The sequence below is a fragment of the Salmo salar genome, chromosome ssa06 (genome assembly GCF_905237065.1).
Source record: "Salmo salar chromosome ssa06, Ssal_v3.1, whole genome shotgun sequence".
NCBI classification, from domain to species: Eukaryota; Metazoa; Chordata; class Actinopteri; order Salmoniformes; family Salmonidae; genus Salmo; species Salmo salar.
The window spans coordinates 4,358,301-4,385,672 of record NC_059447.1 but is presented as its reverse complement, the minus strand read 5'-3'; the positions used below and the strand labels follow the sequence as shown (position 1 = coordinate 4,385,672).

At 46.7% G+C, this 27,372-nt stretch overlaps 2 protein-coding genes across 5 annotated transcripts in view; one reads left to right on the top strand and one right to left on the bottom strand.

Moving 5' to 3' along the window:
• LOC106606258 (guanine nucleotide-binding protein subunit alpha-13) overlaps positions 1–24,555 on the bottom strand; it is a 35,309-nt gene extending 10,754 nt beyond the window's left edge. Inside the window, exons 1-2 of the mRNA XM_045719588.1 lie at positions 24,214–24,555; positions 8,206–8,432 (exon numbers count right to left, since the gene is read on the bottom strand). Of these exons, the coding sequence (XP_045575544.1) occupies positions 8,206–8,432; positions 24,214–24,496 (510 nt within the window). The 5' untranslated portion in view covers positions 24,497–24,555. The remainder of the gene's footprint in view (positions 1–8,205; positions 8,433–24,213) is intronic.
• LOC106592109 (regulator of G-protein signaling 9) overlaps positions 20,790–27,372 on the top strand; it is a 34,586-nt gene continuing 28,003 nt past the window's right edge. For 3 of the 4 annotated variants that reach the window (XM_045719587.1, XM_045719586.1, XM_045719584.1), the window contains exons 1-3: positions 20,790–20,923; positions 21,011–21,107; positions 27,243–27,339. In XM_045719587.1, coding sequence (XP_045575543.1) covers positions 21,018–21,107; positions 27,243–27,339 — 187 coding nt within the window. In that variant the 5' untranslated portion in view covers positions 20,790–20,923; positions 21,011–21,017. Of the gene's footprint in view, positions 20,924–21,010; positions 21,108–26,053; positions 26,321–27,242; positions 27,340–27,372 lie in introns of those variants that run through there. The other variant, XM_045719585.1, reaches the window with a different exon arrangement.

The window sequence follows — 27,372 nt, the reverse complement described above, 5'->3', positions numbered from 1 at the left end:
ATCTCTAGAATGAGGAGGGTCAAAGGACATGGTAACCACGATGGGTTACTGTGGTTACGGTCTCTGAGGTAACTGGAACCTGAAGAGAAGCCTGTAGTCAGTGTGTTCTGCTACTAACACAGTACATGTAGTTAGAGCAGTGTCCATATAGGGTTTTTGGGTTCGATACAGATTCCCATTTTTTGGTCTGTTGATATACTGTTAAACAGGGGGAAATGAAAAACATTTTCCCACAAAGCGTTCTCATAAATTGCCACCCAAGAAACGCTTCAAATGTTGATTTGCGTACATTGTGACAATAATGACATCAGAATGACCACAGTGTTCAGATCAGCATGAGACTCAGATCAGACTTTTCCATCCTTATTGAATATCAGGTATTCATGAAATTAACAGACATCAATAGGATATACTGTAAAAATAAAACGGTATCGGGAGATAATATCGGTGAAACGATATCTGCTGCTACCACAGGGCTAATATATTAGTGTTGACTGCTACCACCACAGAGCTAATACATTCTCTGTAGTGTTGACTGCTACTACCACAGAGCTAATATATTCTCTGTAGTGTTGACTGCTACTACCGCAGAGATAATACATTCTCTGTAGTGTTGACTGCTACCACCGCAGAGCTAATACATTCTCTGTAGTGTTGACTGCTACTACCACAGAGCTAATATATTCTCTGTAGTGTTGACTGCTACTACCGCAGAGATAATACATTCTCTGTAGTGTTGACTGCTACCACCACAGAGCTAATATATTCTCTGTAGTGTTGACTGCTACTACCACAGAGCTAATATATTCTCTGTAGTGTTGACTGCTACTACCACAGAGCTAATACATTCTCTGTAGTGTTGACTGCTACCACCACAGAGCTAATATATTCTCTGTAGTGTTGACTGCTACCACCACAGAGCTAATATATTCTCTGTAGTGTTGACTGCTACTACCACAGAGCTAATATATTCTCTGTAGTGTTGACTGCTACTACCACAGAGCTAATATATTCTCTGTAGTGTTGACTGCTACTACCACAGAGCTAATACATTCTCTGTAGTGTTGACTGCTACTACCACCACAGGGCTAATACATTCTCTGTAGTGTTGACTGCTCCTACCACCACAGAGCTAATACATTCTCTGTAGTGTTGACTGCTACTACCACCACAGGGCTAATACATTCTCTGTAGTGTTGACTGCTACTACCACAGAGCTAATACATTCTCTGTAGTGTTGACTGCTGCTACCACAGGGCTAATATATTAGTGTTGACTGCTACTACCACCACAGGGCTAATATATTAGTGTTGACTGCTACTACCACCACAGGGCTAATATATTAGTGTTGACTGCTACTACCACCACAGGGCTAATATATTAGTGTTGACTGCTACTACCACCACAGGGCTAATATATTAGTGTTGACTGCTACTACCACCACAGGGCTAATATATTAGTGTTGACTGCTACTACCACCACAGGGCTAATATATTAGTGTTGACTGCTGCTACCACAGGGCTAATATATTAGTGTTGACTGCTGCTACCACAGGGCTAATATATTAGTGTTGACTGCTGCTACCACAGGGCTAATATATTAGTGTTGACTGCTGCTACCACAGGGCTAATATATTAGTGTTGACTGCTGCTACCACAGGGCTAATATATCTGTAGAATTTAGAGGAACCTGACTGGTCTAGGCTGACAGACTGTGGGAGGTGTGTAGTAGTAGTAGACGTCATTGTCCCACAATGGGAAATTGGTCTCAGCAATTTAAAAAGACATGACAACAAGAGTCATAACAGAAAATACATAAAGGTGTGTGTGTGTGTGTGTGGCCCAATCAGACGGGGAGTGTGCTGGCTCTCGGTCCAATCAGACGGGGAGTGTGCTGGCTCTCGGTCCAATCAGACGGGGAGTGTGCTGGCTCTCTTGTGGTGGGCAGGTGTTGCACAGAGACCAAGGTCTAATAACAGCTCAACATTCCTTTATGGATCAATCCCCCCGTTCCTCCTCTCCTCAATTCCTTCATCCCCTTTGTACATCTCCATACCTCTTTCACTACGCCCCCACACGGTCTCTCTTTTACAGGTCCTACCCTCCATCTTTCCCTTCTTCCTGGTAATCTAACTCAGATGAGGGGAAAGGGCCATTTCAGGCCTCAGCTGAAACACTCTGGAGAGACCGCATCTACTGGCCATTAAACTAGACAGTTCCTCTACTAATGGCTTCTGGGATTGCTGCAGCACGCATGCGCACACACACACACACACACACACACACACACACACACACACACACACACACACACGGAGTATGCTGGTCCCAGACATGACAGTGAGCAGCAGCCTTCCCAGAGAGATGGGGGGCAGGGAGAGAGAGATGCGGGAGAAGATAGCATGCTTGAACTCCACTTATCCCTCGTACCACCACCACTAGAGAGCAGGAGGGTGAAGGAGAGAAAGAACGAGGGAGAGAGAAACTAAACAAAACCCCTTTGTGTGCTGCAATCCAGGGAGCACGTGTCCCGAGTGCCAAACATGTCAGGCTTCCTGCTTTCACAACCTCCCTAACACACACACACACACACACACACACACACACACACACACACACACACACACACACACACACACACACACACACACACACGTATTAGCCTCTCGCTGCAGACATGCTGGCTGCAGAACAAGACTTGATCTTGATGCTTTAAGTAAACATTCCCCAGCCCCGTCCTTACTCCCTTTCACCCCTATCCCCCCCCCTCCCTATCCTAGGTGTTGCATAATCCTAATCCACAGCCTTAAACCTGTTCCTCTCCTCCCCACTGAAGGCTTTATAGTGTAGTGTTCTGTTACAAGCCACACCCTCATTGACATGGGGTCTGTTGAGGGTCCAATCAACGCAGGGCAACAGAGTTAGGAGGAGTGTGTAGAACAGATATGACTATGTCGTTGTTGGGAGAATGTATATTACACATGAACATTACTTTGGTGTGGTCCCAGACCACCCTCTCATGCACCCTCCCTTCCTTTTCTGCAACAGTTGATTCCTTTCCACATCGGAGACTAAGGAGAGGGAGGGAGGGAGGGAGGGAGGGAGGGAGGGAGGGAGGGAGGGAGGGAGGGAGGGCAAGAAAAGGCATTGTTTTCATTTTCTATGGCTGACTTGATTTGTGTGTGAGTTAGCATTTTCTCCACACACAAACACTGATAGTGTGTGAGAGAGAGTGTGTGTGTGTGTGTGTGTGTGTGTGTGTGTGTGTGTGTGTGTGTGTGTGTGTGTGTGTGTGTGAGCAGCGAGTTCAGAAGCCATTAGCAGTGGTTTAAGAGCAGTAGATGCAGTCTGTTTTCAAATCAAATTTTATGCGCCGAATACAACAGATGTAAACTTTACTGTGAAATGCTTTTTTCCCACCAACGCGAAGTTAAGACATTTAGAAACAAAAGAGCACCATTGGTCATTAGCCTGTAAAATGTCTGCTATCCCCTCCAGCCACATTAAACTCCGTTTTAAATAAATGTTTCCACTTTAGGATTAAACAGTAAAAATAAGGTATCATATTTTATATTACCATACATTTATATTGTGTGATGTATTTATTTGATAAAAAGACCACAAAACAGGCCCAAGCATCAAACGCAACAGAAATTGGAGTCAACATTGAGCCTCTAAAATGTTAACCCTCCTCTTAATAATGGTGAACTGAGTGTCCATTCTGGGTCAGCTTTTGGGAAGTGAGAGTGTGTATTAGCAGAACTGGGAGGGAGTATGGCGTGCAGCGGTTCTGTCACACCCCGGTCTCAGATGACAGCCTCCCTGGGATGAGAGAGTTGGCAGAGGACAGCTGACAGACGAGCAGAAACATCACCAGGGAATCAGAAAGTCCAGTTCACACAACCGCTTTCAATGGCTCAGTTGAATATCAGTTAACAGAATGTCTTATTTCCTGACTTCCTGGTATAGGTGTTCCTTCATAAGAGATTTTACAGCAGAAAATCTTCCAGAGACAAACAGTGACAAAGTAGCTTCAGTGAGTCAGTCAGCTGGTTGGAGCCTGTTCATTTGTACGCACCGTCAGAGTAGTGGGGTTGATTCCTACACTGGCCACTTGTAGTGAATATATACAGTTGAAGTCAGAAGTTTACATACACCTTAGCCAAATATATTTAAACTCAGTTTTTCACAATTCCTGACAATTAATCCTAGCAAAAATTCCCTGTCTTAGGTCAGTTAGGATCACCACTTTATTTTAAGAATGTGAAATGTCAGAATAATACAGGAGAGAATTATTTATTTCAGCTTTTATTTCTTTCATCACATTCCCAGTAGGTCAGAAGTTTACATACACTCAATTAGTATTTGGTAGCATTGCCTTTAAATCGTTTAACTTGGGTCAAACATCTCGGGTAGCCTTCCACAAGCTTCCCACAATAAGTTGAGTGAATTTTGGCCCATTCCTCCTGACAGAGCTGGTGTAACCAAGTCAGGTTTGTAAACCTCCTTGCTCCACACGCTTTTTCAGTTCTGCCCACAAATTTTCTATAGGGTTGAGGTCAGGGCTTTGTGATGGCCACTCCAATACCTTGACTTTGTTGTCCTTAAGCCATTTTGCCACAACTTTGGAAGTATGCTTGGGGTCATTGTGCATTTGGAAGACCCATTTGCGACCAAGCTTTAACTTCCTGACTGATGTCTTGAGATGTTGCTTCAATATATTCACATCATTTTCCTTCTCATGATGAAGCCATCTATTTTGTGAAGTGCACCAGTCCCTCCTGCAGCAAAGCACCCCCACAACATGATGCTGCCACCCCCGTGCTTCACGGTTGGGATGGTGTTCTTTGGCTTGCAAGCCACCCCCTTCCTCCAAACATAACAATGATCATTATGGCCAAACAGTTCTATTTTTGTTTCATCAGACCAGAGGACATTTCTCCAAAAAGTACGATCTTTGTCCCCATGTGCAGTTGCAAACCGTAGTCTGGCTTTTTAATGGCGTTTTTGGAGCAGTGGCTTCTTCTTTGCTGAGCGGCCTTTCAGGTTATGTCGATATAGGACAAATTTGACTGTGGATATAAATACTTTTGTACCGGTTTACTCCAGCATCTTCACAAGGTCCTTTGCTGTTGTTCTGGGATTCATTTGCACCAAAGTACGTTCATCTCTAGGAGACAGAACACGTCACCTTCTTGAGCGGTATGTCGGCTGCGTGGTCCCATGGTGTTTATACTTGCATACTATTGTTTGTACAGATGAACATGGTACCTTCAGGCATTTGGAAATTACTCCCAAGGATGAACCAGACTTGTGGAGGTCTACAATTCTTTTTCTGGGGTCTTGGCTGATTTCTTTTGAGTTTCTCATGATGTCAAGCAAAAAGGCACTGAGTTTGAAGGTAGGCCTTGAAATACACTGCTCAAAAAAATAAAGGGAACACTTAAACAACACAATGTAACTCCAAGTCAATCACACTTCTGTGAAATCATACTGTCCACTTAGGAAGCAACACTGATTGACAATACATTTCACATGCTGTTGTGCAAATGGAATAGACAACAGGTGGAAATTATAGGCAATTAGCAAGACACCCCCAATAAAGGAGTGGTTCTGCAGGTGGTGACCACAGACCACTTCTCAGTTCCTATGCTTCCTGGCTGATGTTTTGGTCACTTTTGAATGCTGGCGGTGCTTTCACTCTAGTGGTAGCATGAGACGGAGTCTACAACCCACACAAGTGGCTCAGGTAGTGCAGCTCATCCAGGATGGCACATCAATGCGAGCTGTGGCAACAAGGTTTGCTGTGTCTGTCAGCGTAGTGTCCAGAGCATGGAGGCGCTACCAGGAGACAGGCCAGTACATCAGGAGACGTGGAGGAGGCCGTAGGAGGGCAACAGCCCAGCAGCAGGACCGCTACCTCCGCCTTTGTGCAAGGAGGAGCAGGAGAAGCACTGCCAGAGCCCTGCAAAATGACCTCCAGCAAGCCACAAATGTGCATGTGTCTGCTCAAACGGTCAGAAACAGACTCCATGAGGGTGGTATGAGGGCCCGACGTCCACAGGTGGGGGTTGTGCTTACAGCCCAACACCGTGCAGGACGTTTGACATTTTCCAGAGAACACCAAGATTGGCAAATTCGCCACTGGCGCCCTGTGCTCTTCACAAATGAAAGCAGGTTCACACTGAGCACATGTGACAGAGTCTGGAGACGCCGTGGAGAACGTTCTGCTGCCTGCAACATCCTCCAGCATGACCGGTTTGGCGGTGGGTCAGTCATGGTGTGGGGTGGCATTTCTTTGGGGGGGCCGCACAGCCCTCCATGTGCTCGCCAGAGGTAGCCTGACTGCCATTAGGTACCGAGATGAGATCCTCAGACCCCTTGTGAGACCATATGCTGGTGCGGTTGGCCCTGGGTTCCTCCTAATGCAAGACAATGCTAGACCTCATGTGGCTGGAGTGTGTCAGCAGTTCCTGCAAGAGGAAGGCATTGATGCTATGGACTGGCCCGCCCATTCCCCAGACCTGAATCCAATTGAGCACATCTGGGACATCATGTCTCGCTCCATCCACCAACGCCACGTTGCACCACAGACTGTCCAGGAGTTGGCGGATGCTTTAGTCCAGGTCTGGGAGGAGATCCCTCAGGAGACCATCCGCCACCTCATCAGGAGCATGCCCAGGCGTTGTAGGGAGGTCATACAGGCACGTGGAGGCCACACACACTACTGAGCCTCATTTTGACTTGTTTTAAGGATATTACATCAAAGTTGGATCAGCCTGTAGTGTGGTTTTCCACTTTAATTTTGAGTGTGACTCCAAATCCAGACCTCCATGGGTTGATAAATTGGATTTCAAATGATTATTTTTGTGTGATTTTGTTGTCAGCACATTCAACTATGTAAAGAAAAAAGTATTTAATAAGATTATTTCATTCATTCAGATCTAGGATGTGTTATTTTAGTGTTCCCTTTATTTTTTTGAGCAGCGTACATCCACAGGTACACCTCCAATTGACTCAAATTATGTCAATTAGCCTATCAGAAACTTCTGAAGCCAAGACATAGCTTGGAAAATTCCAGAAAACTATTTAAAAACGTAGTTAACTTAGTGTATGTAAACTTCTGACCAACTGGAATTGTGACACAGTGAATTATAAGTGAAATAATCTGTCTGTAAACGACTGTTGGAAAAATTACTTTCGTCATGCACAAAGTAGATGTCCTAACCGACTTGTCAAAACTATACTTTGTTAACAAGAAATTTGTGGAGTGGTTGAAAAATGAGTTTTAATGACTCCAACCTAAGTGTATGTAAACTTCCAACTTCAACTGTATATAACAGATTACCACACTGGCCACTTGTAGTGACTATATAACAATCGAACTACAGATATGTTGAGTCATCCTATGTCTGGTAAACACAGCTGAACAGAAAACATTTTAGAGACTACCACCCCTTGTAGTGTAGCGTCTGAGGGTGGCAGAGACTACCACCCCTTGTAGTGTAGCGTCTGAGGGTGGCAGAGACTACCACCCCTTGTAGTGTAGCGTCAGAGGGTCATCACTAGGGCTGGTTTCCACGAGACATATTAGCCTAGTCCTAGACTAACAAGATTCTCCATTGAAAAGTGATTCTTAGTCCAAAATCATTGGATTCATCTGTGGTTTAATCTGGCCCCTAAATACCGTAACAATGAACAAGGCAGCTGAAATGTCACCATGCATCTAGGAAAGCCACTTCTGATGTAGGACAGCCTGACAGACACTGCTGTATTGGGGGGGGGACTAGTCCTTTAACAGCGTGTGTGTGGTCTCTCTGTCTGCTCTATGTTTTATCATGATAAGAGAGGGGGGTGAGGGATTGGAGCTGGAGGAGGCTTGGTGACTGTGCCTAAACTGAATGAGTGATGGTAGTTTACAGAGTAAAAAGAGCATCAGTTCCAGTTTGGAGAATCCCCTGCACAGTCCTCAGTACAGCTATAGATCATCAACAAGAGAACGACACACACTAAGACCACCGAGAGAGAGCGAGAGGGAGAGAGCAACAGAAAGACAGCGAGAGACAGAGTCCAACACTCAATTACTCTGTGCCCATCATTCCAGCTGCAAGCCCTTTTGTTGGTTGTATATGTTGGGCCTGTGTGTGTGTGTGTGTGTGTGTGTGTGTGTGTGTGTGTGTGTGTGTGTGTGTGTGTGTGTCCTCACCAGTTGGAACTCCCTGCGTCTGTCGTAGGCGTCCTGGATGCCCGTGTCGGCCCACAGGGCCCGGATGGAGGGCAGGTACTGCAGGAAGACCCTGGTCTCCACCATGCCGTGGGCCATCCTGGCCGACCTCGTGTCAAACCCCATCATGGTCTCTCCGTGCCTCTGGTTGGACGCCTCTCCCCACGGGATGTGGAGCTTTTCTCTGGCATCCACCAACACACGCACCCCTGGGAGGGAGAGAGTTCACTGACTGTTAGCCAACTGAGCTAATGACTAGGCATGAAGTAGAAGGTCATGCTTCCACCAACACCCCTGGAGAGAGAGACGAGGGGGGGTGGGGGGGGGGGCCAAGGGAGCGAGAGCGAGGGACACAGTGAGGTATACAGTCATACACACAAACCCGTTTCTTCTGTAGTGCAAGAACACACTCAAATAGTTTTAGGCACATGCACTCACAGTACATGTTTTACTATCCTTGTGGGGACACAATATTCTTTCCCATTCCAACTCCTAACCCTAACATAGCCTTTATCATTGTGGGGACCTGGGAAACACACACACACACACACACACACACACACACACGTGAGTGAGAACGTTCCTTGTTTTACTATCCTTGTGGGGACTTCAGTGGAATTCTGGTACCCATGAGGACAGTAATACAAACACCCCAGTAGTCCTCCAGACAGAGCTAAGACGTGTTTATATAAAACACACAGAGAGCAGGGCTGTGTCCAAAACAGTACCCTATTCCTATATACAGCACTACTTTTGACCAGAGACCGATGGCAATTCAATTAATAGGGAATAGGGAGCCATTTGGGAGTGACTTTAGGGGTGTAATGGGTTCCACTGTTTCTCTGGTATATGAAACAGGGCTGTTGGTCCTCCTGAAACACACAGCCAGCTCACCCCCACACTGGTGACGTTATGGCTTAACGCGGGGCGGCAGGTAGCCTCGCGGCCAGAGGGGCGGCAGGTAGCCTCGCGGCCAGAGGGGCGGCAGGTAGCCTCGCGGCCAGAGCGTTGGACCAGTAACCAAAAGGTTGATGGATTGAATCCCCGAGCTCACAAGGTAAAAATCTGTCGTTCTGCCCCTGAACAAGGTAGTTAATCCACTGTTCCCTGGTAGGCCGTCATTGTAAATAAGAATTTGTTCTTTACTTGCCTAGTTATATAAAGGTAAAAAAAAAAAAAATGTAAAACCAGCTACTGTACTGTTGTTGACATGGGTTGGTACACGTGAAGTCTGCAGGGATGTGTCAGTGTCTGGTGACCAGAGTGTGTGCGTGACACCAACTGCTGGTGATGGAGGTGGTGTGTGTGACTGAGTGTCTGTGTGTGGTTCCTGTGGTGAGAGGTGGGGCCCTCCTCCCCTTCCTTTCTGTCAAACACACACACACACATCCTGAGACAGACAGCTCTGACAGTCTATCCTTAGCTGAGCCCAGGGACCTAGGTCGACTACCCTCCTTGGGTAGCCTTGGCCTCAGCCCCTCTCTCTGGTTATACCACTCTACAGTAAGGAGTCATATATACACAGGGTCCTGGTCTAAAGTAGTGCACTATAAAGGGAATAGGGTGTCATTTGGGATGAACAACAAGCACAGTACAGGGAAACTACTACTACAGCCATAGAGGTTTTAATATTGTGTTAACTTCTTCGGGCTAGGGGGCAGTATTCGGAAGTTTGGATGAATGAGGTGCCCAAAGTAAACTGCCTGTTTCTCAGGCCCAGAAGCTAGGATATGCATATCATTTGTAGTATTGGATAGAAAACAGTAAAGTTTCCAAAACTGTTAAAATAATGTCTGTGAGTATAACAGAACTGTTATGGCAGGCGAAAACCCAAGGACAATCCATCCAGAATAGTTTTTCTTTTTTTTCTCAGCTCACCTCTGATTACTGGGAATGGGAATATAAAAGGAAGTCCTCCCAGATTGCAGTTCCTAGGGCTTCCACTAGATGTCAACAGTCTAGAAAGAGTTTCAGGCTTGTTTTTTGAGAAATGAGCTAGAATTTGTAGTTTTTCTAAGTGGCTCCCATTTTGGCTGTAGTGTTTGTAGCGCGTTCCGGTGAGGGCGCGTACTTCGTTATTTATCTCCCGTAATGCTCTCCGGTATTCTCCGTCTTAAATTGTATCATTTATTTACATAATAGGGTACTGGAGGATTGATTAGGAACATTGTTTGACTTGTTTAGAAGAAGTTTATTGGTAACTTACGGGATTCATTTTGAATGCATTTTGAACGAGGGAAACCGGTGGATTACTGAGTCAAGCGCACCAATGAAACTTACTTTTTGGGGATATAAAGAAGGACTTTATCGAACAAAATGACCATTTGTTATGTAGCTGGGACCCTTGTGCTTGCAACCAGATGAAGATCTTCAAAGGTAAGCGATTTATTTTAACACTATTTATGACTTTCGTGACGAATCTGCTTGGTTGGAAAATGTATGTAATGCTTTTGTGCGCTGTCCTCAGATAATTGCATGGTGTGCTTTCGCCGTAAAGCCTTTTTGAAATCTGACAACGCAGCTGGATTAACAAGAAGTTAAGCTTTTAAATGTATGACACTTGTATTTTCATAAATGTTTAATATTAAGATTTGTCATTTGAATTTGGCGCTCTGCAATTTCACCGGATGTTGGCCAGGTGGGACGGTAGCGTCCCAATGATCCGTAAGAAGTTAACTGACAGTAGTGATAAACAGAGAAGGACTAAAGGCACTGATAAGTAGTATAATTCGACTGGCTGCCAGCTACAGACCACTGATAAGGAGTAGTATAATTAGACTGGCTGCTACAGACCAGTATTTCCATACCATGACATAACAGACCAACAAATAGTTATAAGCAGAAGCAGCATATTTGCAGGAGGAAATGCTTTTGGCTGGCTCATTCATTTGTAAAGTGAGGATGGGGCGTTAGGTAGCCTAGTGGTTAGAGAATTGTACCAGTAACCAAGAGGGTTGCTGGATCGAATCCCCGAGCTGACAAGGTAAAAATCTGTCATTCTGCCCCTGAACAAGGCAGTTAACCCACTGTTCCCCGGTAGGCCGTCATTGTAATTAGAATTTGTTCCTAACCGACTTGCCTAGTTAAATAAAAAGGTTTAAACATTTTCTTTTTTAAATAAAACAATTATGACTTTTTGCCACAACCTAATAAACCCCCCCCCAGATATTGACTACCAGGTAGAATGTATAGTACTGCATGAGGACACTATGGAGATTTAGACTCGCGCTATACCTCTCTCTCACTAAACAGGGCTGTTTTCCAGGTGCTCTCTCTCTCCCCCACTAAACAGGGCTGTTTTCCAGGTGCTCTCTCTCTCCCCCACTAAACAGGGCTGTTTTCCAGGTGCTCTCTCTCTCCCCCCACTAAACAGGGCTGTTTTCCAGGTGCTCTCTCTCTCCCCCACTAAACAGGGCTGTTTTCCAGGTGCTCTCTCTCTCCCCCACTAAACAGGGCTGTTTTCCAGGTGCTCTCTCTCTCCCCCACTAAACAGGGCTGTTTTCCAGGTGCTCTCTCTCTCCCCCACTAAACAGGGCTGTTTTCCAGGTGCTCTCTCTCTCTCTCACTAAACAGGGCTGTTTTCCAGGTGCTCTCTCTCTCCCCCACTAAACAGGGCTGTTTTCCTGGTGCTCTCTCTCTCTCTCCTCACTAAACAGGGCTGTTTTCCAGGTGCTCTCTCTCTCCCCCCACTAAACAGGGCTGTTTTCCAGGTGCTCTCTCTCTCCCCCACTAAACAGGGCTGTTTTCCAGGTGCTCTCTCTCTCCCCCACTAAACAGGGCTGTTTTCCAGGTGCTCTCTCTCTCCCCCACTAAACAGGGCTGTTTTCCTGGTGCTCTCTCTCTCACTAAACAGGGCTGTTTTCCAGGTGCTCTCTCTCTCTCACTAAACAGGGCTGTTTTCCAGGTGCTCTCTCTCCCCCACTAAACAGGGCTGTTTTCCAGGTGCTCTCTCTCTCCCCCACTAAACAGGGCTGTTTTCCAGGTGCTCTCTCTCTCCCCCACTAAACAGGGCTGTTTTCCTGGTGCTCTCTCTCTCACTAAACAGGGCTTTTTTCCTGGTGCTCTCTCTCTCACTAAACAGGGCTGTTTTCCAGGTGCTCTCTCTCCCCCACTAAACAGGGCTGTTTTCCAGGTGCTCTCTCTCTCCCCCACTAAACAGGGCTGTTTTCCAGGTGCTCTCTCTCTCTCTCTCACTAAACAGGGCTGTTTTCCTGGTGCTCTCTCCCCCACTAAACAGGGCTGTTTTCCAGGTGCTCTCTCTCTCTCACTAAACAGGGCTGTTTTCCTGGTGCTCTCTCTCTCACTAAACAGGGCAGTTTTCCAGGTGCTCTCTCTCTCCCCCACTAAACAGGGCTGTTTTCCAGGTGCTCTCTCTCTCCCCCACTAAACAGGGCTGTTTTCCAGGTGCTCTCTCTCTCCCCCACTAAACAGGGCTGTTTTCCTGGTGCTCTCTCTCTCCCCCACTAAACAGGGCTGTTTTCCAGGTGCTCTCTCTCTCTCTCCCCCCACTAAACAGGGCAGTTTTCCAGGTGCTCTCTCTCTCCCCCACTAAACAGGGCTGTTTTCCAGGTGCTCTCTCTCTCCCCACTAAACAGGGCTGTTTTCCAGGTGCTCTCTCTCTCCCCCACTAAACAGGGCTGTTTTCCAGGTGCTCTCTCTCTCCCCCACTAAACAGGGCTGTTTTCCAGGTGCTCTCTCTCTCCCCCACTAAACAGGGCAGTTTTCCAGGTGCTCTCTCTCTCCCCCACTAAACAGGGCTGTTTTCCAGGTGCTCTCTCTCTCCCCCACTAAACAGGGCTGTTTTCCAGGTGCTCTCTCTCCCCCCACTAAACAGGGCTGTTTTCCAGGTGCTCTCTCTCTCCCCCACTAAACAGGGCTGTTTTCCAGGTGCTCTCTCTCTCCCCCACTAAACAGGGCAGTTTTCCAGGTGCTCTCTCTCTCCCCCACTAAACAGGGCTGTTTTCCAGGTGCTCTCTCTCTCCCCCACTAAACAGGGCTGTTTTCCAGATGCTCTCTCTCTCCCCCACTAAACAGGGCTGTTTTCCAGGTGCTCTCTCTCTCTCCCCACTAAACAGGGCTGTTTTCCTGGTGCTCTCTCTCTCACTAAACAGGGCTGTTTTCCAGGTGCTCTCTCTCTCTCTCTCTCCCCCACTAAACAGGGCTGTTTTCCAGGTGCTCTCTCTCTCTTTCCCCCACTAAACAGGGCTGTTTTCCAGGTGCTCTCTCTCTCTCTCTCACTAAACAGGGCTGTTTTCCAGGTGCTCTCTCTCTCTCTCTCACTAAACAGGGCTGTTTTCCAGGTGCTCTCTCTCTCCCCCACTAAACAGGGCTGTTTTCCAGGTGCTCTCTCTCTCCCCCCACTAAACAGGGCTGTTTTCCAGGTGCTCTCTCTCTCCCCCACTAAACAGGGCTGTTTTCCAGGTGCTCTCTCTCTCCCCCACTAAACAGGGCTGTTTTCCAGGTGCTCTCTCTCTCCCCCACTAAACAGGGCTGTTTTCCAGGTGCTCTCTCTCTCCCCCACTAAACAGGGCTGTTTTCCAGGTGCTCTCTCTCTCCCCCACTAAACAGGGCTGTTTTCCAGGTGCTCTCTCTCTCCCCCCACTAAACAGGGCTGTTTTCCAGGTGCTCTCTCTCTCCCCCACTAAACAGGGCTGTTTTCCAGGTGCTCTCTCTCTCCCCCACTAAACAGGGCTGTTTTCCAGGTGCTCTCTCTCTCCCCCACTAAACAGGGCTGTTTTCCAGGTGCTCTCTCTCTCTCTCTCTCTCACTAAACAGGGCTGTTTTCCAGGTGCTCTCTCTCTCCCCCACTAAACAGGGCTGTTTTCCAGGTGCTCTCTCTCTCCCCCACTAAACAGGGCTGTTTTCCAGGTGCTCTCTCTCTCCCCCACTAAACAGGGCTGTTTTCCAGGTGCTCTCTCTCCCCCACTAAACAGGGCTGTTTTCCAGGTGCTCTCTCTCTCCCCCACTAAACAGGGCTGTTTTCCAGGTGCTCTCTCTCTCTCACTAAACAGGGCTGTTTTCCTGGTGCCCTCTCACACACGGCCTGGGCTGTTGATGTAACAATGTAGGATAGGATCAATAGATCAATGGCAAAACATCCAACGCACGCATTAGGCCCCGATGCTAACAATCAATAGCCTACGTCCATAGAAACACATTAGCCACGATGCTAACGATCAATAGCCTACATCCATAGAAACACATTAGCCACGATGCTAATGAGCCATCAAACATTAATGCATAAAAACACAGCTAAGGGTTTCGGAGGCCAGAACAGAGAGCCTCTCTGCGAGTTAGAGCACAGGGCTCACGGGTAATAATAGCTTCCTCCTTCCACAGTCTCATCACTGTTTAGTTCCTTTCTCTGCAGAGATTCAACTGTCATGTCTTTGAGAGCGAGCACGCACACACACACACACACACACACACACACACACACACACACAAAGAGAGAGAGACAAAAGACCGGAGGAGCTACAGAGACAGAATGACGGGGACATTCGAGTTCCTTGATGAATAATTATTAAAGGGGATTATAAATGCACCAATTAAATAACTCTCTGGGGATCAATCAGTAAATGAAGGTCTGAAGAGACTTCCAATAGGTAAAAGATGAGCAGGTCTTTCAGACAACGTCAAACATTCAAAAGGCTTGTGTGTTGTTGATGATGGGAAGCCAGACAGGCTGGGGATTAACAGGATATTTATTACCAAGAAACATATTCTATACGCACCATAGTATCGCGATTCTATACGCATCACGACTCGCCATGATACGATATGTACTGAGATTCTATACGCGTCACGACTCGCCATGATACGATATGTACTGAGATTCTATACGCATCACGACTCGCCATGATACGATATGTACTGAGATTCTATACGCATCACGACTCGCCATGATACGATATGTACTGAGATTCTATACGCGTCACGACTCGCCCTGATACGATATGTACTGAGATTCTATACGCATCACGACTCGCCATGATACGATATGTACTGAGATTCTATACGCGTCACGACTCGCCATGATACGATATGTACTGAGATTCTATACGGCGTCACGACTCGCCATGATACGATATGTACTGAGATTCTATACGCGTCACGACTCGCCATGATACGATATGTACTGAGATTCTATACGCATCACGACTCGCCATGATACGATATGTACTGAGATTCTATACGCGTCACGACTCGCCATGATACGATATGTACTGAGATTCTATACGCGTCACGACTCGCCATGATACGATATGTACTGAGATTCTATACGCGTCACGACTCGCCATGATACGATATGTACTGAGATTCTATACGCGTCACGACTCGCCATGATACGATATGTACTGAGATTCTATACGCATCACGACTCGCCATGATACGATATGTACTGAGATTCTATACGCATCACGACTCGCCATGATACGATATGTACTGAGATTCTATACGCATCACGACTCGCCATGATACGATATGTACTGAGATTCTATACGCGTCACGACTCGCCATGATACGATATGTACTGAGATTCTATACGCGTCACGACTCGCCATGATACGATATGTACTGAGATTCTATACGCATCACGACTCACCATGATACGATATGTACTGAGATTCTATACGCGTCACGACTCGCCATGATACGATATGTACTGAGATTCTATACGCGTCACGACTCGCCATGATACGATATGTACTGAGATTCTATACGCGTCACGACTCGCCATGATACGATATGTACTGAGATTCTATACGCCGGTTTTAATGCGTTTCTCGATGATCCGAACATACTGCTCACTAAATGTCTGCTGCAGAAGGATAAGAGAGAGATAATAAAAACGAGTTTGATCAGTCATGGAAATAAAAGTGCTGGAAACACATTGGATCACTAATTAAAAACAGAAGACGGAGGCCAAGCTATAGGAGAATTAATACTGAAGACAAGCGCTACCTAGCAGCTAACATTAGCTACCTAGCAACTAAAAGCATTTGAATCGATATATTGTCAAAAATAATACATTGAATACTCTAATGTATCCATTTTTCTCCCATCCCTGGAAGTCAGACAGTGTTCTCCCCAGATTCTGCTAGGTGGGGTACCTGAAACAGACACTACAGCTGACAACATGAAAACACTGAATAGACACTTAAGTTTAGGGTCTGAGGTTTCTTGGTAGACTGTGCCTAATGATGTTATTACACACAAAATATACCACACACACACACACACACACACACACACACACACACACACACACAGGAAGTGATCACCTGAGCGGTTGACACTAAGGACAGGAGGTGTGGTGTACTGTTTCACGTCAGTGGAATTCTGAGTATTTCCCTTGATGCAATCTCCAGTCATTGTTTTCAAATGACCTTTGACCTCTAGACAGCAGCTAACAAACACCGCTGCCGAGGCTCTTTCGTCACCGCCGCCGAGGCTCTTTCGTCACCGCCGCCGAGGCTCTTTCGTCACCGCCACATCCATACCAGAACAAGCCCTGACCCAGCAGAAACACTTGGCTGCAGGGGAAGTAATGGAGCATTGGCTCTGCGAGGTACACAGAGGGTTTCTCCTGGCTGGCACACAGCACAGTTATTCAATGTTGTGTAGAATGCCAACTGACATTGTTCTCTCTCTACACGACACAGAATGATGTACCAGTATGCTGTAAAGAAACAATCCCTTCCCAATGTTCCATAAAAGTCAGAATCACATTTCCTTTCTGGAGTCCCTTAGGGCCGAACAGGCACAGCTTCACACACACACACACACACACACACACACACACACACACACACACACACACACACACACACAGTCTCCTAGCGCAGTAGTCATTAAGAGGCTGCGGGAGGGTAAACAGGATACAAACAACATGCATGGCTGAGACGAGGCAGCAGCAGCCTCTGTGGATCAGAGCAGAGGGCTGAGACGAGGCAGCAGCCTCTGTGGATCAGAGCAGAGGGCTGAGACAAGGCAGCAGCAGCCTCTGTGGATCAGAGCAGAGGGCTGAGACGAGGCAGCAGCCTCTGTGGATCAGAGCAGAGGGCTGAGACGAGCCAGCAGCAGCCTCTGTGGATCAGAGCAGAGGGCTGAGACGAGGCAGCAGCAGCCTCTGTGGATCAGAGCAGAGGGCTGAGACGAGGCAGCAGCAGCCTCTGTGGATCAGAGCAGAGGGCTGAGACGAGCCAGCAGCAGCCTCTGTGGATCAGAGCAGAGGGCTGAGACGAGCCAGCAGCAGCCTCTGTGGATCAGAGCAGAGGGCTGAGACGAGGCAGCAGCAGCCTCTGTGGATCAGAGCAGAGGGCTGAGACGAGGCAGCAGCAGCCTCTGTGGATCAGAGCAGAGGGCTGAGACGAGCCAGCAGCAGCCTCTGTGGATCAGAGCAGAGGGCTGAGACGAGGCAGCAGCAGCCTCTGTGGATCAGAGCAGAGGGCTGAGACGAGGCAGCAGCAGCCTCTGTGGATCAGAGCAGAGGGCTGAGACGAGGCAGCAGCAGCCTCTGTGGATCAGAGCAGAGGGGCTGAGACGAGGCAGCAGCAGCCTCTGTGGATCAGAGCAGAGGGCTGAGACGAGGCAGCAGCAGCCTCTGTGGATCAGAGCAGAGGGCTGAGACGAGGCAGCAGCAGCCTCTGTGGATCAGAGCAGAGGGCTGAGACGAGGCAGCAGCAGCCTCTGTGGATCAGAGCAGAGGGCTGAGACGAGGCAGCAGCAGCCTCTGTGGATCAGAGCAGAGGGCTGAGACGAGGCAGCAGCAGCCTCTGTGGATCAGAGCAGAGGGCTGAGACGAGGCAGCAGCAGCCTCTGTGGATCAGAGCAGAGGGCTGAGACGAGGCAGCAGCAGCCTCTGTGGATCAGAGCAGAGGGCTGAGACGAGGCAGCAGCAGCCTCTGTGGATCAGAGCAGAGGGGCTGAGACGAGGCAGCAGCAGCCTCTGTGGATCAGAGCAGAGGGCTGAGACGAGGCAGCAGCAGCCTCTGTGGATCAGAGCAGAGGGCTGAGACGAGGCAGCAGCAGCCTCTGTGGATCAGAGCAGAGGGCTGAGACGAGGCAGCAGCAGCCTCTGTGGATCAGAGCACAGGGCTGAGACGAGGCAGCAGCAGCCTCTGTGGATCAGAGCACAGGGCTGAGACGAGGCAGCAGCAGCCTCTGTGGATCAGAGCACAGGGCTGAGACGAGGCAGCAGCAGCCTCTGTGGATCAGAGCACAGGGCTGAGACGAGGCAGCAGCAGCCTCTGTGGATCAGAGCAGAGGGCTGAGACGAGGCAGCAGCAGCCTCTGTGGATCAGAGCAGAGGGCTGAGACGAGGCAGCAGCAGCCTCTGTGGATCAGAGCAGAGGGCTGAGACGAGGCAGCAGCAGCCTCTGTGGATCAGAGCAGAGGGCTGAGACGAGGCAGCAGCAGCCTCTGTGGATCAGAGCAGATGACAGTCTCAAATGGAACCCGATTCCTTACATCAGGGTTTCCCTTCTCTCTCCTTGGGCCCTAAACTGCCACACCGGATTCAATTAGACAACTAATCATCAAGTCTTTGACTTTGGCACATAGGGCTCTGCTCAAACATAGTGCACTATGTAGGGAATAGGGTGGCATTGGGGACGCAGAGGCAGGATCAGCTCAGGGCTTACAGGGTATCAACCAGTTATTCAGACAGGACTAGCCAGTTATTCAGACAGGACTAAACAGATATTCAGACAGGACTAGCCTGATATTCAGACAGAACTAAACAGAACTAGCCAGATATTCAGACAGAACTAAACAGATATTCAGACAGGACTAAACAGATATTCAGACAGGACTAAACAGATATTCAGACAGGACTAAACAGATATTCAGACAGGACTAAACAGATTGACTCCTGGAAATCAACCTGTTCTATCAAACCCAAAGACCACAGACCAGGGCAGTCCAACCCTCTTCCTGGAGATCTACCATCCAGTGGGTTCAGTCCAACCCTCTTCCTGGAGATCTACCATCCTGTGGGTTCAGTCCAACCCTCTTCCTGGAGATCTACCATCCTGTGGGTTCAGTCCAACCCTCTTCCTGGAGATCTACCATCCTGTGGGTTCAGTCCAACCCTCTTCCTGGAGATCTACCATCCTGTGGGTTCAGTCCAACCCTCTTCCTGGAGATCTACCATCCTGTGGGTTCAGTCCAACCCTAATTTAAACACACCTGATTCTACTAATTAGCTGCTCAACAAGACCTTAACTAGCTGAATCAGATATGCTAAATTAGGGTTGGACTGAAAACCTACAGGATGGTAGATCTCCAGGAAGAGGGTTGGGCTGAACCCACAGGATGGTAGATCTCCAGGAAGAGGGTTGGGACTGAACCCACAGGATGGTAGATCTCCAGGAAGAGGGTTGGGCTGAACCCACAGGATGGTAGATCTCCAGGAAGAGGGGTTGGACTGAACCCACAGGATGGTAGATCTCCAGGAAGAGGGTTGGACTGAACCCACAGGATGGTAGATCTCCAGGAAGAGGGTTGGACTGAACCCACAGGATGGTAGATCTCCAGGAAGAGGGTTGGACTGAACCCACAGGATGGTAGATCTCCAGGAAGAGGGTTGGACTGAACCCACAGGATGGTAGATCTCCAGGAAGAGGGTTGGACAACCCTGTCCTAGACTGAACAGGTGTTCATAGCACATATTCACAAAGCATCTCAGAGTAGGAGACAGTGCTGGTCTAGGATCAGTTCTGCCTATTAGATCAATGAATAACACAGGGGGTATCTGATCCTAGATCAGCACTGAGACTCAGAGGCTTTAAAATAAAGTTGTTCTAACATCTCTGTTTAATAACTGAAAGTGATGACTCACTGCTGGGAGAGTTCAGCCTAGATCTAACACCACCCTTCCATCCATCTATGACCTCACAAGAGGAAGTGCAACACTCGAGGCCCCTGCTAGCTCCTCACGAGTCGGCTGGACCAAAATCTGCCAATGTCATTAATGCTACACAACACATGTTGGCCCACATGGCACCCTATTCCCCATATAGTGCACTACTTCTGACCAGACCCCCTATGGGCCCAGGTAAAAAAGTAGTACACCATCTAGGGAACAGGGTGCCACGTCTAGACTTAGGCTATAGTATCCAGACATGCACTAGGCTGTTCTTCCAGAGAGACAAAGGGAGGGGAGATAGTATCACTTCCTAGGGATAAAATACAGTCCAGAAAAACAGGCCTGGCCTGTAGAATGTAAATAAGTAGAACAAGATTTAGGAGACAGGGACAGACCATTTATTTAGCTAAAACAAACACACACACCCCCCCTCAGGTCAAAACTGAAGACTTAATGGAGGGAGATTTAGAGATGGATTAAAGAATTTCAATCATAACATGATGAGCCATGGCCCTTTGTTTACAAATAGAAGACAGATGAGATAACGTCCTAAAAACAGGCCTTTGACCACCAGGTCTATAGGCTATATCTATATTTCCTGTCTGAGGGACGCTGACGATGAGAATAGAGCAGCGTCATCAGGGGCTTCGTCCCCAAATGGTGCACTACTTTGTACCAGGGTCCATAGGGCGCTGGTTAAAACGTTAGTACAGTGTATAGGGAGCCATTTGGCACGAACCTCAGGGCTCACATCATTCATCTGTCATAGAAGACAATACACAGCGTTCCTCATGGGGATCCTGCCTGGGCTTAGCCAATAACCCACAGGTAGGACCTAACCTCCTGTCTCCATCTGTCTGTGTGTGTGTGTGTGTCTGTGTATATATATCCCCCCCTCCTTCATGCATTTCACAGTAAGGATATGACATCGTGTGAGGCTGGGAACCCCCTGCACCCACCCACACAGACAGAGCTACTGGGGACATCCTCCATGTCTGATGATCAAATAACGGTAAAGTACCCATCTAAAATGAACACAATGATTCAACATGGTCCTTTAATAGGAGTTGTAAGAAACGGTGTGTGCACCTGTCAAGAAGACATTAATGGAAGAGTTTAGTCTATGTATGACAGATCTAAGATAAATAGCTTCATTGTGATCAATCACTCACAAAGGAAAAGTTGTCAAAAAACACAATGACTATAATTGTATAGTTGACAATTAATTTATTTCCTCAGGACTGCTACACTAACAAACCAGTGTGTTCCAGGAAACCTAAAGTAGTCTGCGTAATGAACAAAGTAGCCAACTAGGGGGGGGGGAAACCACCCAGAGTGGTTTCCCCCCGCATAAAATATGTTTGTTTATATAACAGGAGTTATCTGACTGTGGTACTGCTGTACATCTCTGGTAATATCGTTGACTAGTGTGTGCAGGTCTGGGTTGTCACGACTACCAGACCTGGTATGACCACGCAAGTTGGAAGCAGAAACACCCCTCTCATGTTCTCTCTCTCTCTCTCTTCAGATTTTATACAGCTAGGCCTAATGCCTCAGTCTACCAAAACATGACTGAAATCCACCGGTGTTGAACTTTCAACTAAACACTCAACATTCGGGGGGCTTCGACAAGTAAAGATTATTTACAGTAAAATAAGAAATAGCTAGCTAGTTAAGAAACAAAGTAGCCAATTGATCTAGCTAGCAAGTTTCACAGACTGTCTGGGTGAATACAAACAATTGGAATATGAGTGATCACATCTTATCGCCGCCTCAAAACAACATGGTCTCGAGTTGCCCTATAAAGAACGCAGTGCTTCCGCGCATGGGCGTCGTAGGTGGTTAAAATGCTGAAGCCCAAAAAATAACTGCCACATTTTTAAGGGGACATACTTTTAACGAAAATCCTGTTACTGAAGGTATATCAATAATACGTGATTCCTTGTCCATCGGTCCCGATTGTATAATGTGTGGATATCTGTATGGAAACTGCCTGAACCTAACTTTTCTCCAAACCGGTGCCTATAATAACTCTGCTGTGATTGACAGTGGTAGGCTATGCGGAAGCGCGTCTTGCATGCTGTCTACCACAGCAGAGTTACCACGTTTACAGACGGGCCGTGGCAACCGGCAAAGGTCTCATAGACTTCAATAACAGTAGGGCGGCGTGTGCCAAAACGGAAGTGGCAAGGTTCGTGGTGCTCGCTCCTGCGAGCAGCGGCGGCACAGCTGGCTCAGCACCAGAAGATGAAATTAAAAAAGTCTTGAGCGGCCGTAGCACATGGTTGACCAATGCACAGAGTTCATCTTGTCAACCAAACAAACGTTTTAATGACAATATTCAAGCTGACAACAACCGGGACCGCTCGTCTCTGCACGGTAGCCAGATTTTCTCGCGGTTCAACTGCCATTTAGTGCTGCTCGTGTGTAAACACCTTTATAGTGCAGGTTTGAAGAAACATTCTGTTCCGAGGAGGCTTCTATCAGAGGAGGCTCATGGGAGGAGCAATAGGAGGACGGGCTCATTGCAATGGCTGGAATGGAATAAATGGAACGGTATCAAACATATGGAAACCACAGATTTGACTCAGTTCCATTCCAATGAGCCTGTCCTCCTATAGCTTCTCCCACCAGCCACCTCTGGTTTCTATAGCTACATATATTCACACATTATACACTGAACAGAAATATACATGCAACATGTAAAGTGTTGGTCCCATGTTTCATGAGCTGAAATAAAAGATCCCAGAAATGTTCCATACGAACAAAAAGCTTTTTTCTCTCAAATGTTGTATAAAAATTTGTTTACATCCCTGTTAGTGAGCATTTCTCCTTTGCCAAGAATTGAATGTTAATTTCTCTACCATAAGCCGCCTCCGTAATTTCATTTTTTTGGGCAGTATGTCCAACCGGCCTCACAACCGCAGACCACATGCATGGCGTCGTGTGGGCGAGTGGTTTGCTGATGTCAGCGTTTTGAACAGAATGCCCCATGGTGGTGGGGTTATGGTGTGGGCAGGCATAAGCTACCAGACAACAAACACAATTGCATTTTACAGGTGGCCATTTGAATGCAGAGATACCGTGAGGTGTTCCTGAGGCCCATTTTTTTTACGGTATCTGTGACCAACATATGAATCTGTATTCCAGTCGTGAAATCCATAGATTAGGGCCTAATGAATTTATTTCAATTGACTGATGTTCTTCTATGAACTAACTCAGTAAAATATTGAATTGTTGCGTTTATATTTGTGTTCAGTATACACTCCGCACCAACGAACAAGGAGTTACTAATTACATATTTGCCTTCAGTAACCACCCTAAACATTTTCAACATTTTATTATCCGTCTCCACATCTTAATCCCCTAGGATGCCCATCCTCGTATACGGCTAGGTTTCCATAACATGAAAAGTCAGATATATGGCATGACGTTTTCTAAAATATGTGCAATGATGGTTATGATATACTTCATCTAGTTATATCCGCTGTGATTAAAACAATTTTAAGCTTTCTGATTTCCAAACTAGCTGCCAAGTTATTTCACTATGACTTTTTAAAAACATGAATCTCGAACACACTCAAATAAGTTTATAAATAAGTTAACTACAGCAACAAAGCTAGCTAGCGCATTAGCTAGCCAAAGCTTACTGCTAGCTGGTAAACTGCCTGATAAAAACAGCTGATAAACTGTCATACTATTTTCCAACCCCTGAATAATACTGACATGGGACAAACAATACGCGTGATATCAGGAGATATACTTAGACAACTGAATCATGTTCAATGGGAAACACCGCTCTGTCTGTGTGGCCTCATCTCTTCAAATCCCACTGTGCACAAACACTTTCAAATAACATGGGCGTTTCTTCTAGCTTTGTGTGTGTTAGCTAGCTAACTAGGCTAGCGAAGAAACAGATGTGAGTACGCCCGTCCTCTCAACATAGCTAGCTAGCAAACATACCAAGCACAAGTTACGGCTACTGTTAGCATGCTAGCTGGCTGGCTACTTCCCACTCAGACATGAACTCTTGAACAGAGCAAATAAGTCAACAAAGGCCCCGAAAAACTCACCAGTGACGTTGTATAAAGTACAACGAACAACCTAAAGTGCCTTACCTTTAATTACATTACTAAAAATCGTGGCCTTGAACTCTTCTTTGGCCCTTTGATCGAAGTCCTGACCATGGATGATGCGCATCTGCTTCAGGAAAGTGGACTTGCCGCTTTCTCCCGCTCCGAGTAGCAGAATCTTCACCAGCCGCTTCACATACGTCTTATCCCGTGAAATACTTTTGTCTATTTCTTTAGATTTCCTTAATTGTTCTGCCTCGTTACTCGTGAGGAGACAGTTTGGAAAACATACAGATAAAACGGACCGGGACGGCAGGAAATCCGCCATCTTTGAAACAACTTCATCGATACAGTAGAGAGAGTTGGTTTGAGGCGAGCGACTAGAGTCTACTCGCGGACGGGGCGGGGCGCGATTACGATAACGTGTGGGTGTGTGAGCGCGCACAGGGCTAGCACAATGAGGGGGTTTGTTTATCTGGCCTGGTTACCGCGGTGGAGGGAGTTTAAACCGGGTGAAAAGTGATTGCATTCGTTTTGGAATCAGGCTGCCTCCCGGGCCTGGGCCAGGTAACCTGCTTTGGCCGACGACGGCGAAGTCGGCTGAAAACAAAAGTGAGGTATTCAAGCACGTGGAGTGATGAGTATGGTTCTGTAGTTTTACATGCAAAAAAATGTAAATGTAAATGTAAAAACGATTTATCTGCCTTCGCATTGAAAACTAGTATGAAAATTCTTACATTTATTTTATGGAAAAGAGATGTATGTTTTTGGACGATGCACCTAGTTGCCTTGTTGACAACATGACCGAGCGGCGCAGATTGCTGTTTGATTTGAGAAGGGTGCTCCTCCCTCGCAGTTTTCGCCCGATGATGTGACGGGCCATTGCCCGGCTCAACCCGGGCCAGTCTAATAGAATTTCCTGTGTGAATAAACGTTTGGGCGGATGACAAAAGGTCTAGATTGCCCATATCCTCTGATTTTGTTTCACTTTGAAGCCCACTCATTGCAATTTCTAGAGTAACTGAAATTCATTGTTTTAGGCCAGCCTATAAGTTATTTATGGCTAGGGGTATTTCAATATAGAAATTTGTTCAAAAGGTAATTGCGAATAATAATTGATAACGCAACTGAAAAATCATACCTTTAATACAGTAACAAACCATAGCCTACACACATTGTGCCTCACTTAGAAAGATGAGTCGCCATCTTGGAGAAACAGCAACAAAATAAACAGTCCGTGGTTGTATTTGATTAACGTTTTATTAAAAAGCATGGATTTCAACAAAGAAAGGCACGCAACAACAAAATTCACTCCGAACACTCTCGTCTACACTCAACCTCGCGGATGTGGTATCGTGGAGGTGAGATATATATTGGTTACAACATGACAACACATCAGATGGGTGCACTGCATGCAGGTCGTCATAATTGAATATCATGCATTTATCAGCAGTACCACCTGGGTGCGGTAGAGGGCAGTGTATACCCGGGGAGTCATGTCGGTCCGACACCACCTGTGGTATCGTTTTTGGCACCATCTGTTGTTGAGGTAGGCTAGCCCTGGTTTACCTGTGAAATTCATAGGCCTAAATGAGAGATCAAATTAAAGTATATCTGTGACAAATTATTATTATTTTATCATCCAGTGAAGTGATCGCAAAAAAAAGTTGATTGTTTTTATCCTTTCTCTTTCACCACATTCTGGGGCAACAAATATTTTACGTGGATTTTTTAAAATATTTCTATATTTCAATAGGCGATAATCCAAACACTGTTACATTTCAATTCAAGGTTTTACTGCCACAATGCCACCAAATTGATAGCTGCTTGATGGTGTGACGTATGTATGTGTCACTGTCACAAGTAACAGGTTGTTAAACTAGAGTTTAGCCGAGCTGTCATTGGTTGATAAATCCGTCCTCGCTCATTTTGGCCCCTCTCACGCAATCTCTGACGCGCGGTCAACGGAATAGGCTCCGGTCCCAGCCCCGGGTATACCATTATACCTGTGTGATCACTTTTTATTTCATCAACATTTCATACCTGGATTTTCTTCTTAAGGTCCGCGTATCGACTGACGGCAAACATGACCATTAGGACACTGAGAGATTATGGTCAGCACTACCGACCACGGATGGCATGCCTAAAAAATGTAGGTTACCTACCAGTATTACCTACCAGTACGTTTACCTCATTTATCAGTACTTTTAACTGTTTTGAGAAAAAGGTAATAGACTTTAGATAAACTAAAAGTTCACATCATGTCAATTGATTTTAGGTGGGCTGGTGATAGTCTACTTGTTGATAGATTATTATAGTTTACAGTAAATTCATGAGGAGCCCCAAGATTGTTGTTTAAATTTCCCCTTTTCATGTCTTAAAAAAACGAATCAATTGGTTTGTAAAAGTTCATTGTAAAATGTTATTTTTCACAAGAGGTTCTAATTGGGTGTATTTGGCCTCATAATCCTGTTCCCATCCAATTACAAATGGAACAGCTGTGAAGTCATCACGACTTTCAATGTGGTCATCTGCATAGCTTCATCTAAAGATGCTACTGGACTCACACTATTGTTTCATGACCTGTAGGCTACTGTATATTTATTTAGTTTACAGCGAAGAGATTGTAGACCTCTCAGAGATCAAATCTCAATCTAACTGCTAAACAAGGCTTTCTTATACTGTGGGTCGGGGACCCAAAGTTGGCCCTGGGTAATGTGAGAGGTGGGTCGTGAGTTATGAGAATACATCTATAATCACCCACTATTTCTTCTTGATTTGGGTCGTTGGTGGATCATTTGTGTTACAGGAGGACGGTCAATTTCTCATTTGGGTCTCGAGCTAAAAAAGTTTAAGAACCCCTGCTCTAAACCAATTAGCTGCTTGGACAGCCGGGGTAAATGGCTCTGAGCCAATCAGGTCCTCCACATCTCAGGGGTCAGAGGTATCATACAGAACACATCACTATGACCTTTGACCTGATAGGACTGTTTTCTTCCATTTCGTTGAAACAAACCAAAGTGTGTTTTGAGTGTGGGTGTCTGTCCTCTCTCCCCACCTTGCTCCACCTGCAGGTGGAGGTGTTTGTGGTTGAGATGCAGGATCCTAAGAGTGGGGTGAAGGGTGCCGACCAGAAACTCAACGTAACCATCATCCCACACGTCATCAACGGTGAGTCCAGAGACTCACAGCACCAGATGGTCG